The sequence below is a fragment of the Zea mays genome, chromosome 3, assembly GCF_902167145.1.
Source record: "Zea mays cultivar B73 chromosome 3, Zm-B73-REFERENCE-NAM-5.0, whole genome shotgun sequence".
In the NCBI taxonomy this organism is placed as follows: Eukaryota; Viridiplantae; Streptophyta; class Magnoliopsida; order Poales; family Poaceae; genus Zea; species Zea mays.
The window spans coordinates 212,722,563-212,737,993 of NC_050098.1; the positions used below are offsets into that span (position 1 = coordinate 212,722,563).

At 44.1% G+C, this 15,431-nt stretch overlaps 1 protein-coding gene across 2 annotated transcripts; it reads right to left on the minus strand.

Moving 5' to 3' along the window:
• Window positions 1-5,827: 5,827 nt before the first annotated feature.
• LOC100193632 (uncharacterized) lies at window positions 5,828-13,816 on the minus strand. Of its 2 annotated transcripts, none has more exons than XM_020549483.3 (7): window positions 13,387-13,816; window positions 9,782-9,947; window positions 7,489-7,942; window positions 7,191-7,250; window positions 6,565-6,633; window positions 6,330-6,373; window positions 5,828-6,245 (listed from the first exon to the last, which is right to left on the minus strand). In XM_020549483.3, exons 1-7 carry the CDS (start codon window positions 13,658-13,660, stop codon window positions 6,104-6,106), a joined length of 1,209 nt encoding a protein of 402 aa, XP_020405072.1. In that variant the 5' UTR covers window positions 13,661-13,816; the 3' UTR covers window positions 5,828-6,103. The 2 variants fall into 2 exon arrangements, with proteins under 2 accessions (XP_020405072.1, NP_001132203.1); NM_001138731.2 differs by having other exon boundaries at window positions 5,851-6,245; window positions 9,782-9,943; window positions 13,387-13,807.
• Between the last annotated feature and the right edge of the window lie 1,615 nt (window positions 13,817-15,431).

A 15,431-nucleotide genomic window follows, 5' to 3' on the forward strand; every position in this document is an offset into this window, starting at 1 on the left:
GCTCCCCTGGCCGCCCTGGCCCGGCCGCTGGCCGCCCCCAGCCGCGCCCCGCCCGGCCGCCAGCCGCCCCTAGCCCGGCCCCGGCCGCTCCCCTGGCCGCCCTGGCCCGGCCGCTGGTCGCCCCCAGCCGCGCCCCGCCCGGCCGCCAGCCGCCCCTAGCCCGCGCCCCGGCCGCCTGGCCCCCTGGCCGCGCCCCCCTGTCCCGGGCCGGTTCAGCCGGCCTCGGCCCCGGCTCAGCCGCCCCCGGCCCCAGCTCGGCCGCCTGCCCCCGGGCCGGTTCAACCGCCCCTAGGGCCGGTTCAACCGCCCCCCCCTCTATTTTTTTTATTTTTTTTATTTTATTTTATTTACTTTCTGTGATCATAATTACTGTATTTTAAGTAGGCTAATCACTGTTCATGCTATGGGAAAATAGGAAGTTTAATTTAAAATTCCGTTATGCTATTGATTCACGTAGTTAATTGTTTACCCTGTGCAATGTTGATCAACTAAAAGTGATTAGGTTTCCATTAGTATATATAAATATATATAACAGAATTATTTTGTTAAAAACCAATTGTGTCATTAGTGCATAAGATTTAACCCCCTGCGAGACCTTTCCCGTTTCTTTCTAACCATAACAAATGCGTTATCGAATGTCATACTTGATGCATATTCACTTTATTTGTTATCTTGTATGGTGTACTGTTCTTTTGTATTAAATATGTGGATGGATGTATGTATGTTTGCGCTCGCATAGAGAACGATCCGGTCGAAGAGCCTGAGGAATTCGCAGGAGAAGCCCCTGAGCAGCAGTCGGTTGGTGGAGGCAAGTGTCCTTTGACCTATCTCTGTCCTATTCATTATTTAATTCACCTCCCGCATTACACATTTATACCTAAGGATTGACTAGCTTTTGTTATCCGTGTCCTTGTTTACCTATTTGGGTCGGATTATTACTACTTAGTCTGATGCTATTGCTCAACTCTAATCAATGAACATGATGTGATTATCTATGATACGCTGTTTTCCCGTTCTTCTTTATGATTATACTTGTGGTTTTCAAGGGGACTCGAGCGGTTTCTCGAGTGCCTCTCCGTAAGGACCTGTTCTATGGATGACCGCCCGGGAAAACAGTGCAACCATGAGGGTGGAATGGGGTGCCCTTAGCTGAATAATTAGAGGATCCGGGATGTAGTTCACTTAGCCGTCGTGCCGTCAATGGGGCTCGGTGTATGCGGCTCGCTCTGCCAAGTTTGGGTTCGCCCCTTGGGGAGGAGTGCGGTGCATTTAGGAAACCTAACGGGTGGCTACAGCCCCGGGGAATCTTTGTAAAGGCTACGTAGTGAAACCCTGCCTATTCACCTTGGTAGTGTTTAAGGGTTTGATCGGCCCGAGGCAAGAGGGAATCACGGCTTGTGGGTAAAGTGCACAACCTCTACAGAGTGTTATGAAACTGATATATCAGCCGTGCTCACGGTTATGAGCGGCCAAGGGAGCTCCAGAGATTAGTGATACTTGATCAGAGATATTTTGGTACAGGTGGCAATGAGATTGATGGTTCTGGTTATGATTATGGTATTGGTAAGTGGTATTCTTTCCGTTTGGAAAGGATACATTGGGTTAATAACTTGGGTTAATGTTAAAACCTGGCTTTCTACTAGTAAGTAATAACCTGACCAACTAAAAGCAACTGCTTGACTTATCCCCACATAAAGCTAGTCCACTACAGCCAAACAGGATACTTGCTGAGTATGTTGATGTGTACTCACCCTTGCTCTACACACCAAACCCCCCCCCCCAGGTTGTCAGCATTGCAACCACTGCTCAGGAGAAGATGAAGCTGTGGAAGGAGACTTCCAGGAGTTCCAAGATTACGACGAGTTCTAGGTGTGGGTTAGCGGCAACCCCCAGTCGGCTGCCTGTGAAGGCCGTGTTATCTACGTTTCGTTTTCGCACTTTGATTTATTGTAAGAACTATATGGACGTCTCAGACGTATGATGTAATCGACTATTTCCCTTATTAATACTATTTGAGCACTGTGTGATGATGTCCATGTTATGTAACTGCTGTGTACGTGAATAACTGATCCTGGCACGTACATGGTTCGCATTCGGTTTACCTTCTAAAAACCGGGTGTGACAGTACTCGTCACACAGGATTCTTGATGAAATATTCGATTAAACCTTGTTTCATCGCCGTGTATACAGCTCTCATCTCTTCTGGTAAAGCATCCATATCCATGGCAAACAGTTTGTTGAGCTCTTCTGCCTTTTGCTTCCTATCTTCCATCATCAACTTTTTTTGCTGCACTTCTATTTCCTTGGACTGAACCTCCAACTTCTTCAGTTCAACTTCCTTCATGAACTCAATGTTCTGTTGTTTCAGCTCTGTTTTTTCTTCACTTTGCTTCAATCGTGCTATCTGAATGTCATGGATTCTTGACAGGTAGTCCGTGGATTCGGATGCACTGGACATTGACTTCTTCCTTGAGGCTTTCGATGAGTCACGTCCTAGTGGTCTCTTGCCTTTTGAACCACCTTCATCAGTGTGAACTTCATTAACAGAACCAGTCGGTGTAAGACTACGTACTGGCTCGGTCCCCGCATTTCCTCTCCAGGGGCTTCCATGAACCATGGCATCCCATTTGGGTTCGTTTTTCAGGCGAGTCCAGCAGTGCATGAAATGGAATGGCTTTTTCTGTGATGTTGCATACAAAGTTGCAGCTTTCGATGTCTACACAAGATGTATGACAAGTTGTCAGTGCACAAAAAACATTACGTTGACATCTACCATGAACATACATTTACTTTTACAACTGAATATAACTTTACCTTGTCGTTATCTGTAAGGCCACTTTGGTTTTCCCTGAGGACTCTTGCGTAGAATCCGGCAAATTTCCCTGTTTCAGCTCTTATTTTGTCCCACCTGCTGCTGAGAGCCCTATTAAGTCTCAATGGAAACTCACCTCTAAGTTCGTTGTACCTTTTCTCTATTCTAGCCCACAACCCCTCCTTCCTCTGCCCTGTGCTAATCACTGGGTCACTACTAATCTCTAACCATGTTTTGCAAAGCAACAGGTCTTCATCAGGTTTGAAGTTCTGTTCCTTCGTCCTCCTAAATGTCCCTGGTGTATCTGACGGCTTGCTAGGGCTGTTAACTTCCTGGACGCTGTGTTCTGCTTCGGATTCAAATGCTGTAGGTTCAGTCTGGTTGGGAACATGGGTGGGCACCGGTGGACATGGATTGTGTGGATACAATTGTGGTGGACCGAAACATGTTTGTGTAGGAGGACCCCCAGGAGTTGTCATACCAAAATATGGGTTCCATGGTGTACGAAATGTATATCCAGATGGGTCATTAGGTCCCTGGGACCAGGTAGGATTTGTCATTTGGGAATTTGATGGATTAGTAAATGTTGAAGCCTGTGTTGGGTCGAACCCTTGGGGCTGCCACATCTGAGGATCCCACAAGGGTGGGGGGAAAATTTGGTTACCTGTATTGGGGCTGGCAGCAGGTGGTCGATAAGGAGTGTTTGAGTTGTTGTCAGCCATTCTGGAATGAAATACATGAATACATTAAGTTGGACAACACAAAACAAACTTGAACTGTAAACGTCAGACTTGACAGCATTGGAAATCGGCTTGAGACATTACGAACAACAGAGAAGAGGCATTGGAAATAAGTTCAGTACAAAATGATAAAGCATCCCAGAACAGGTTCGTACAAAAGTAAGATAAGCTGGAACCGTTCTTACATCGGTTACTACAAGCATCAAACACATACCACTGTGGTTCCTACTTTATTTGGATGCATTAGTACTACTACGAGCAGGATCTACGTACCCTTATTACAGGTTCCAAATGCTATACCTAGTGGACCTGTCGGAATCGTAGGAGTCATTGTCACTGGCTTCATACAATTCTGGTGAGGATGGGGGAGTGAAAGTTATTTGTCTAGGCACGGGATTGGCATCCTGAGCAAGGGTAATTTGTTCCTCCATCCTATCCTTCTCTGGGTCAGACCTTGCTTTGCTCTCAATTGCATCTTGTTCCATCAGGTCTACCTCTGTTCGAATAGCAAGTAGAGCATTCAGAAGGTAATGCTCGTCACCCAAATGACGGAAAGCCTCTTCTAAAAAGGTCCTAATATTGACTGCACGACTTTCCACTGAGGAAGCAAGATTGAGGACCAAGTTTTGCACGAGTTTGACATCATGGCTGCTCATCTTGTTTTCAATCGTCAAGAACTTCCTCCTTGGCTAGACAAGGTGCATAGATCACAAAATTAGGGGCACTTCGGTTACTTTTTGGGTACATTCAAGTGTTAATGTGAGTTAGGAAAGAAAAGTTGGTACCAATGCAATAAAAAAAATGTGAAACAGTTACAAATAAACAATTGTTGCTAGTTACCAACAATTATTGGTTGCAATGTGTATGGCATCTACCATATTTGATACACATTATCCATGCCTGGGTGACCATGTTCGGGGCTTGTAATTTTAATGAACATGCACAACCAACATGGCAGCACAGACTTCAGAAATGGACAGTACACTTAACAAGTTCTTTATAAACAAATAACTAAAGCGAAAAAGGATTTAGAACCTCAGTTAGTTGAAGTGGACGTCAAATAATGAAATAAATATTTGAAGCTGCATAATAAGTGAAGGGTTCGTTAGTTGCATGCAATGTTTACTGATGTATCAAACAAAGGGGTTCTATGTTAACTAAGTGGAGTTCATAAAAATAGTAAATTGTTCATAATACAAAATAAGTGATATGTATCAAACAAAGGGGTTTTCATGACCTAATAAACGGTAATTCGTGCTTTGTTGTTGGCATTACAATATGAACAATGATTTGTGTACCAGGAAGACTGAGCAATGAACATCAGGTCTGACATTACCACATATTATTTCAGCTGATGGACTTAGGGCGTGGAACAAACAATAAGCACGCCATGATGACGACTATGAAAATCACACCGGACTCTTCGTGTTGTTGCGTATGCTCGAAAAACTATTAGGCTTCCACATGCTCTACAACTTAACGACGGATCAGGTCAGTGTTAAAGCTTAACAATAGGCGATGGGGACAACCAGTAAACCCTAACTGGCGAAATCGCCATGAAAAAATTAATCCAGCTACTAAATCTAGTACATGTACATGTAAACGGTGCGGTTTAATGACACGGACATGGATTTGGGTCACGGATTGAATCCGACATGACAAAATGGGAGGAGAGAAAGGGCCGTACCTTCGACGTCGCAGCTCGAAAGAAGCAGATCTGGTGCGCGTCGATGTGTCGCCGATTGGAATATGACCCCTTGACGTGAGTACCGCTGACGACGAACTGGCGTGGGACGAGGACCGACGGCGGCGTCTTCGCACGGATCGACCGTGACGCCGCACGGCGAAGCTCCCCAGCGGATCCGCGTTGACGACGGCGTGTGCTTCTCGCCGCCCAGAGGAAGCCAAATCAATCGCGGCGGATGGCGGATCGACGCCAAAAATCTCCGGCGGTGGTGCGCTCGCCGTGGAGTCGCGTGGTGGTCGCTCCTCGGAGTTTTCCGCCCGCGCGGGCTTCACTGGGAAGGAAGCAACCGGAGGGCACGCGAGCGCCGTAGCGTGCCCATCCATTTAGCGGGAGAGAGAAGGAATCGGGAGGGGAGAGGAGGAGGAGGAGGAAGGCGGTGAAGAGAGTAGGGGCGCACTGTAGCCCCTAAATCTGCTACAGTGCTAGGGGAGGGGGAGCCCAGCGCACACCGTTGAACACAGTCTAAGGGATGGTGGGATCAGATGCAGCAGTCAGCTAGGGTGATGCGTATAGAATAAGGTAGCTAGCTAGAAACTGTAGCAACTGCTCTAACTTTATCCTAGCTGTATCAAGTTTGGGCTAGGCCCCACCCGTAATAAAGTAGCAATGCTAATATATTTGTACAGCACATGACAATATGCATACACTAACCAAAGTACAAAAAGGACACCTGATGGGTTGGATACATTCCAGAAAGGACAATGTTTTACACACAAGGACTGTTGTACACGTGCTTCGTCGATGACAACGCGAGAAACATCCTGTGCTACCAAAATAGTCTCGGGTGTTTCTTAGAAGCACCAGCTAGCCGTCGTAGGAGGAACATCCAATGTGGTAGGCCTCTTGAAGATCTGGTCCAATATTTGAAGTCTGGTGATAGGGGCGGTGGACAGGAGGCAACAGCAAAGCCAAAGACTTGTCCATCATCAGAAGCCGTCCGCATTTGCTGCACGCATATTAATCCAAGAGTTACTTGTTAGAACAGCAGAAATGCAAATAACGCAAGGAGTTTGATATCTACGAGTAGTACCTGCAAACCTTCGTAAACAGAGTCTGATAGCTGGCAATCCAACGCTGCGAGACAATAAAATGTTTTTTTAAGTAACAGAAAATGTCTGAAATGGAGAACAACAAAAGTGTCGGAACTAGGATAGCATCGATCAAGCTTTTGGAATGATTCCCCCCCCCCCCCCCCCCCCCCCCCATAAAACAATGTCATTGACTGCACTACTAATGTGAAGGGCTTGTAAATTCTTGTAACGTACCAAAAGAAGAGGTAGTGCTTTACTCGGCTCCACACTGATGAAGTACTGCAATGCCTTGTCAGCATGTTCCTTCATAATCATCAAAACATTCTATTAAGGTCCTGTTTGTTTCGTTGGAATTGAATTATATTCTAATAATTATAATTTAAACAAAACTAATTGAGTTAATATGTTTATTTATGTATTGTATTTGTATGTTATCCTAAATCATATCAGATAGATAGTTATACACTACATTTATGTTATAGAGAAACAAGTAAAAGAGTGTGCTATTGATTGTACATTAGAAAAGTAACATGTAAATCTATAGAATTAATTTCCATCTCCCATGAATTTGAGATAGGCTTATATATACACTTTAGAAAGTTGTGGAATGTCACATTCTAAAAAATAGCCTACTGCATTAGTTAAATTCCAATTCCTCAAAAATGAAGGGAAACAAACGGACCCTAAGGGTTTTTTGCTTTAAGGTCTGTCAGGCAGCAATCTCCACCCTAGGCTCACAAAACCCAACGCCTGGGAATGCATGGAGAGCCAGGCAAATCTGCCTAGGTTCAAAGCAAGCAGGCCCCTGGTGCCTCTTACTCTTATGAGAACAGAATTTAAGTATAAAGACACACACTTACCTTTACATGTTTAAACACATTATGTACCGACGTGCCCCTTGCATGAAGATAGCTTCCTCCCTTGCAGAACATTCACATGTGTCAAAAAGGATATCTACCAAATTTATCAACTAGGTGACTGGGTTTGTTCATTAAGAGTTAGTAGAAACATGCTAAAACAATGAAGTGATTTTGGTATGTAAGAAATGAATAATCAGGCATACTGTGAAACGTCAGCACATGGCCACATTGCTGCTCATGCAATATTCATTACTGAGCTGGATAGAATCAACTTTTAGAAGAAAAAAAAAGTCATTACCTCAGTGGGAGAAAAGAATGCCACTGCATCAGGATCAGTAGATCCAGCAGGATGCAATGACACTACAGCTCTAAATACTGAAGGAACCAGCAATTCAATAACTGCGACTTGGTCTATGGAAGTTGTCAGAGCACCAGATCTCGATTTGCCCATATTTTGCAGGTTCAGCTCTTTAGATGGATCCACAAAGTCATCATCCAACAGAGATGCTAATGAGGAAGCTCTTTTTGACCAATCCAGATGCCAGTATGTGAATATTTTTATGTTAGATGCTTCATGTTCTAAATTTTTCAGTATGTCAGACAAAGATTTTTCCTCTAGATCTCCATTGCTGGTAAACAACTTTGGCTTTTTGGTGCCACCAGGTTCACCATCATGGAGATGGCTAACAACTTCATCTTCTAGATGAGGGAAGAATCTTCTTTTCTGGTCAGTGAAGGCCTTGAGAGCTAACCTGAAAGCATGGGTAAGCTCAAAATTGTAAAAAACTTGGGCACATCTTAAATGAATAATGCAAATTTAGTGATCATTTCTCCAGTTTTCCGTCAAGTCTCCAAAATAGTAGGAGATGATTGGGTGGCATCCAAAATCGCCACAAACACCACCTCTATTCATCATAGACAGTAAGGATAGCTGGAGTCCATGATTGCGATGAGAGGACCACCCAGATAGGACACCGGTTCCGCAAAACCCTCTAAAAACACCATTGATGTGTGTGCATGTGCGTGTCTGTGTTGGGTAGAGGGGTGGCAGCAGGTGGGTGTCAATTGATTAGTTGTTTTCATTTGGTTGACGGGATTGAAATTAAACACACATGATAGTGGGGTGACGTAAACTGGAATTTTTGCTTATCCCGAAATGGAATAACCATAAATGGTGTATAATTTCTAGATACTTTTTGTCTGCTGTACAAAAGTAAACAGGAACACGGTTGTGTTGAACTCTTGTCCTCTTCATATAGACTGGTAGGTGATTGCAAACACTGCAAAGTTCTAACATCCAAACATGGTTACGAAATAAAAAAATGTGATATTTCCAATGTCATTATAAGTCAGGCGCATTTGAAAAAGAATGAATTCTGTTCAGCATAGTAATTAAAATGGTTCCTGCTTAAAAGACAAAAGTGGTGGTTTAGATGAATGAGGAAGACAAATTCTTGCAAGTGGAGCGAAAATTCTCAATTAGAGAAAGAAAGGTTCAAAACAAAAACACAAATTTGAAAATAGAGGATCAGGCCATAGATTTTCTCATAAAATTCAGCCATGAAAGCACTTCTGCACTTGCAAGTCATAGTGAGGTCCAGAACTGAATGAACGTGACTGCACAAATTCAGGTGTCACAAAAGAAATATATTACCGTCGAATAAATATTACAAAACCACATTCTATTAACATAGCTGGTGAAAATGTCATAAAGAAAAGCAAGGTTCTAGGCACTAGCCCACTGCTCGGTGCCTAGGAAGAGTAAACGTAGATTAAACATGATTAAGCGTTTTTTTTAAGTAAAAGTTACTGTAGGGGGCCTACAGTATTTTATTGCTTAAGGAGACAAGAGTGGGGGTGAAGATACAGGAGGGTAAGTACAGAAGGGAAAATTAGAGTTATAGAACAGAATAAAGAAGCCAGGTTTTTAAAAACTTCCTAGATGCTAGGAGGGTTCATATGTAATAGGAGTTTACTACGTACGGACTCCCAAGGTGGAGTGGGTCAAGCTTAAGGTCTTAAAGCATCACAAATTCACAAGTAAATAGACACAAGGCACTCAATCAGATAAGCAGTGAGCCATTGACGCAGAAGATGCGATGGCAGCAGTGACAGCGGCATAGGAAGGCTTTTTATCCCACGAAGCTCAGCGATTGCTCCTTTTTTCCCGGCGTCCCTCCCGCCCATATGCAATCCTGCCCATCCAGCCATGCCCCATGTACGATTTTGCACGTCAATCCAGGGGCGCTCCTTTTTTCCCGTGATCCATCCTGCTCGCGCTACCCTGAATCAACAATCTCACATCAATCCAGGCTCCAGCCGCGTGTGATTTTGCTTGTCAATCTCCGTGCATGGTGCGCGCCTGTCTGCCCACCTGCCAGTGCCTGCTCCTTTTTTTATCTGTTCCCATGTTTTATTGGCCGCCTAGGGCCTAGACAAGACGCCGGTGTTCCACGCAGTGCCTAATTGCGTTTAAACATACGCCTAATTACATTTTTTAACACTGAAGAGAAGCAAGTTAATAGGGAGAAGCACATCATTTGGAATATTACCTAAACAAGACAACACAATGTACAAGTAATGAATTTTACCTAGTCCTGTCCACAGCAGATGCACCGGCCTGACCCGCTAGTTGTCGCTTCCAAGCATAAGCTACAACAGCACCATCTGGACAAACAAGTGGCATGTGCAAGCCCCATGAATTGCCTCGAGCTTTAAGGGCCCCATTAAGAACTCCAGACTCCTCTAGTTGCCTTCCTAACATTAAAACAAGGAATTATTCACAGCCAGAAAAGAATGGCTAAAAGGAAGACAAGATATTTGTTAGTCACTAGTCTACATCTAGACTAAAAAAACTCGAGAAAATCTGCCAATTTAAATGCTTAGCAATGATAAAGAAACAGTTCCATTTTACATGAAAGTTTTAAAACGAAACTAAATTCTCATTACAAATGCATAAAATGGTAGAAAGGTGCAAGTACATTATGTGCTTACTGGAATGCTTATTTATCTCGCTATGGCGGTAAATATCCCCCCCCCCCCCCCTTATCGAACGCGTAGGAGAACTAAGCATCTTATATATTAGAGAGGATAAATATCCCCCCTTGGCCTATCAAGCCTATCGATAAAATTAGAAAATGTTTCTTATGGAGGGCGTGCAAGGAGGTTAGAGGAGGGCACCACCTGGTTGCTTGGGGCAGAGTTTGTAGACCTCTCCAGTTGGGCGGTCTTGACATTTCTAGTCTTAAAGAGCTCAGTTGAGCCCTGCGCATGCGGTGGCTATGGCTCCAAAAGACTGAGCCTAGCAGACCCTAGTGCAGTTTACCCATCCAGGTGCAGGACAGAGCAAGGGCTTTCTTCTCGGTAGTGCTAATATCAAAAGTTGGTAATGGGGCAAATACTTTGTTTTGGACTGATAAATGGGTTCATGGGCAGAAAATTGCAGATCTAGTACCTAGATTATTTGAAGTCATTCCGAAAAGAATCAAAGAATCACTAACAGAAGAACGGTTCAAGAGGCATTGACAAATAGAAGATGGATTTTAGATATCACAGGAACTCTATCTGTGAGGGGGTTTAATGGATTATCTCCATCTCTGGAATCTGATTTCAGATTTTGAGTTGCAGCCCGATGTGAAAGATAAACATATATTTAGGGCCCGTTTGGCAAAGCTCCAGCTCTAGCTTCTTTAGCTCCAGATCCTGATCCTCGTGAGGAGCTGATCCTTCTGATTCTCCTAGAGAATCAGAATTATTTTTAAAATCGTTTGACAAGTAAACTGATTCTTGTCTGCTGAGAGTTGGTGGTCTGTGGCGATTGTCTGTTTTACCATTTACAGTTCAACTTTGTTACAAACCAATAAGTAGGATGCATATACAGAAAAAAATTATGAAACAATAACATATAAAATATTCCCATCATAGTAGTGCGTAAAATGGTCTCAAATGTTTAATCCATAAATTGGCTCGTTATGTTTTTGTCCAATGACAATTGTGGGTAATTTCGATCAAACTTTAAGGGGAGGTCCATATTTGGTTGGTTGAGGAGCTGTTTTAAGGGAGGGTGGAGCAGGTTTTTTTAGATCTCACCTTTCTTCACAAAAACGACTCCCAATCTTTCGGCTCCACATGAGAATCAGTTAAAAAAATACCCGTTTGGCACGGCTTCTCCAGATTCTCGCTTAGAATCAGGAGCTGGAGCTGTGCCAAACGGGCCCTTAGTATTGCTGCTAATGGGGCTTATTCGGCTAAGGCTGCATATGAAGTTCACTGGGTCTGTTCACTTCGGTCACTATGAAAGAGTTTGGAACCCCCCCCCAAATGACATTTCTTCCTTTGGCTCACGGCTCTAAATAGGAAATAGGTGCTGGACAGCTGATAGGTTGGCTAAGAGAGGGGTGGACCACCCAGAGAGGTGTCGTTTATGTGATCAGGATTCTGAAACTTTGGATCACATTCTAGTTTCCTGTGTTTTTGCGGGAGAATTTTGGTTCCTGATGCTGCACCAATTTAGGTTGCATAGCCTTGCTCCTATTCTTGGTACAGATTCTTTTATGGGATGGTGGGAGAAGGTTGACAAAAGTTCTGGAGATCTGGCTATGAGGGGTCTCAATTCTCTTATTGCCTTGGGTGCCTGGATTCTTTGGAATCACTGGAATAGAATCGTCTTTGATGGATTATCTCCTAGTGTTCCGCAGCTATCTGTCAGGCAAGGGAGGAACAACAGTTGTGGGAAATGGCTGGAGCTAAGGGTCTCTCCTTTCTTGCAGCCACCACCCGTGTTTCTTAGCTGCTTGTTGTAGTGCTGTAATTGTTCCTGCTAAGCTCATGGAGACTTTCCTTTTTCTTTGCTTTAGACCTCCTTAGGAAGTTAGGAGGAAATTCTGGTATCTAGGTCCATTTTGGACCATCTTATTTCTTCTTAATATAATGATACGTAGCTCTCCTACGCGTTCGAGAGAAAAAAATCTACAAAATCTAATTATACTATATGAAAAAGGTTATATACTATGAAAGTATTATCATAACGAATCTAGTAATGTCAAATCTAAAAAAAACTCAGACCGTAGGAGAAACACCGCTCACACGGTATTATATTAAAAAGAATCTCAATCGCAGCCCCGACTGAGAAAGGTCATAAAAGCTGCCCACGTGCAGCACGAGAGTCTGCCCCCTACAGGCAAGATCTTTTTTAACCAGCGAGTGACCTCTTTAACCTCACACTAAAATTCGCTCAGGACCTTGTGAAGTGCATGTACATATATAAAAATCATATATATTGATGGTCACAATTAAAAATGTTGACTTGGAACGAACCTAGATGGACCTATATACACGATCTGAGGAAGTAGTTTACTAGGAGAATAATGGCAAAAAAGGCTACTTAAGTGTTTCTAATGTCGTGCTCAACTAAATTCAATATTTGGTTGAAGATTTCTTCATGGCTTCAAAATATCCTGAGTCATGGTTAAGATCATGTATTAGCCTAGCCATAACTAGTAAGTTCTCCCCCTAAAAAACCTAGTAAGTTCAGTTTTTTCTCGAAACTTAAGTTGCCGGAATATTTCATCTGCTACTGCTTTAGACTTCACAGTTCTGTAGTTCTGTTGAAATGTAACATGTGTTCCATAAATGCAAAATAGAACCAAGTTCACCCATCTTGGCAACATATATTTTGCAAAAGATATTCATCCAACAATTCCAAATTACAGGTACACACTAAACAGGACGGTTAGCAAGGACAGTTAGCATGTGTAAATAGAAACACTGGTGTCCAATCTCCACAGTACCTCAACGTCGAAAGCCTAAGCATTGTATAAGACAACAGTAAGCCTAAGCCCCAAAACTAAGAGCAACCACAAAGTAGGTCCAAGTTCTGACATAACACTAAAGTCGGCATAATGAAAAAAACCATGACATATTTTAGTATGTAGAGTGATCAACCCAAGACCTAAAGCAAAGCAATTCCAGACAACAGTTACCAATTTCCTGAATATTTGTTAGACAATATCAAAGGTGCCATGTTAAATCTCTCATCATCATCAGAAGAAGTGTTAATGTTGTTGTCGGTAAAATTTTATATTTGTCTGCAGTCAGTAAAACACAAACGACCAGGCGAACTATTCCTAACCTCCTGGATCCATAGGGAAGGGAGAACGGAGGTGTTAGGGCGGGAGGAGATGCTGGGGGCTGGTACCTGCCGAGGGCGCGTAGGTCCTGGAAGTGGAGGCGCATGGCGGCATCCTCCTTGACGATAATGTGCTCCATCCTGTCGACGTGCTGGCGCACGCTGTACGGGGGCGCGTCGCCGGAGACGAAGAGGGCCTCGAGGAGGCGGTCCGCGCCGAGCCGGATGTCTGCGATGAGACGGCCCGCACGGCCCAGCCGCTCCATCGCCTGAGCCACCTGCTTCGGCGGCGCGTCCCCGCCCGCCGGATCGTGCGGGTGCGCCACCGCAAGTGCCGACGCATGCGCCTGAGGCTGCTGCATCATGATTCCTGAGCCTCCGAATTCCAGAGCTGCGGAAGTGTTTGCTCGCGATCGGCGGCCGGCCCAGTAAGCCGTATAGGCTGCTCGCTGCTGCATCATGATTCATGTGCAGTGGTGGAGCCCAAATCAAAAATAAGGCACGGTAATGGACAATACATACATTGCATTAAAATAAAAGTTCAGTATAAAACATCTTTAAAAAGTACATTTTAAATAAAGAATTACCAGTAATTTAGATCTTGAAAGGACTTTATTTTAAAAAATATATCTTTGATTTTTCAGCTTTACGATGAAACAACTTCAACACACTGATAAGGCAGGTTTCAAAAATGTTTGGGTTACGTATAAACTTCAACTCCTGTAATATAATTTATTTTGTAAATTTTATTAATTATCCTTGATGATTAGCAGGTGGATAAAGAGACATTAATCGATAGCTCATATAACCAATAATATGGTGGATAATTTTTGTGAAACTTTATGAAGGTACATGAAAACAGTGTTTTTAAAGCATCCTTTGAGGAGCTTCTAAAATTTTATAAAACCTTTAGTTCTAGTTTTTTTTTGAAACTAGAACTCGTGGAGCTGGACTTATTTAAATAGAAGAAATAAAATAGATTTAAAATTTTTTAAGTGAAGTTGTTCCAAATATGACATTAACCAAATATAATTTGTTAAACAACGTTGTTGCACATAACACACCGTACCTCTTACTGATGCTTTTCTTTTCGCTGCTCTCGGTGAGCTTGGATTAGTTGTTGATTTAAAAATCTGAATACTTTCTTTGTTCTTCACTTCCCGGACTTCCTCTAGATCTCTATCTCCAATCTTCCTCACTAGCTCACCTCTTCTAATTTCTAATCTCTAATCCTCTCGTACAGGCACACTGCACAAAAAGCCTGACAGCCTCATCTTCTCCTCAAGTCAAAGATGGTACCAGAAGAATACGAACAATGCTGCTACGACAACGATGACCATACATGGAGTATATGAAGATGGAGGCATCACGGGAAAAGGCACAGACGCGCCAGGAGAGCGGGCTCGGTGTCTAATGAAAGCTAGCGCCCGTCTGGCTTGGGCTGGAGTGGACCTTGTAAATGTTGGCAGGCTGATTGGTCGTGTGGACCGAGTGGTTGTGTAAGGGGCATGAACAATTTGGCTATCAGATATCAAATCAGATCGTCTTCCTCGCTGCTATCTCCTTCTTCAACCCTTCTCTACCAGAACATCTCTCTTCTCTCCGGTATCCCCTTCTAGGTGCTAACACGGGCGCAGCCGACGGGTAGGAATTGTGCGCTCACGCAGGACTAGAGGGTTGCGGCGTGTCGGGCACGGAGCTGGCGGCTGGCGCAGCCGAGCGCAGAGACGATGGTGGTTGGTGATGGCTGGTGGCGGCCACGGAGCAGGGAGCCTAGCATGCGGTTCCAGTCTTCCAGAGCCGTTTTGGGTTCTCCGCTGTTGGGACGACTTCGGTGCGGGCCGAATTTTTATTTTTTATTTTTTCACAAAAAATTATAATTAGATCCCTGAAGCTCGACATCATAAGTTGTGGCGTCGAGCTTACCAACGTGGCAGCGTACGTGACAACCTAGCTCGGCGTCACAGATCTTGGGGCCAAGCTAGCATTTATGCTCTGCGCCTGTCTTCTTTCTCTCCTCTTCCTTCCTCCCGTCGTCCCGTGCGCCGCGCCTGCCCGCCCGTCGTTCCTCCACTCCGGTCGGCCGCCCGCCCTCTGCCGCAGCCGCCGCCCCG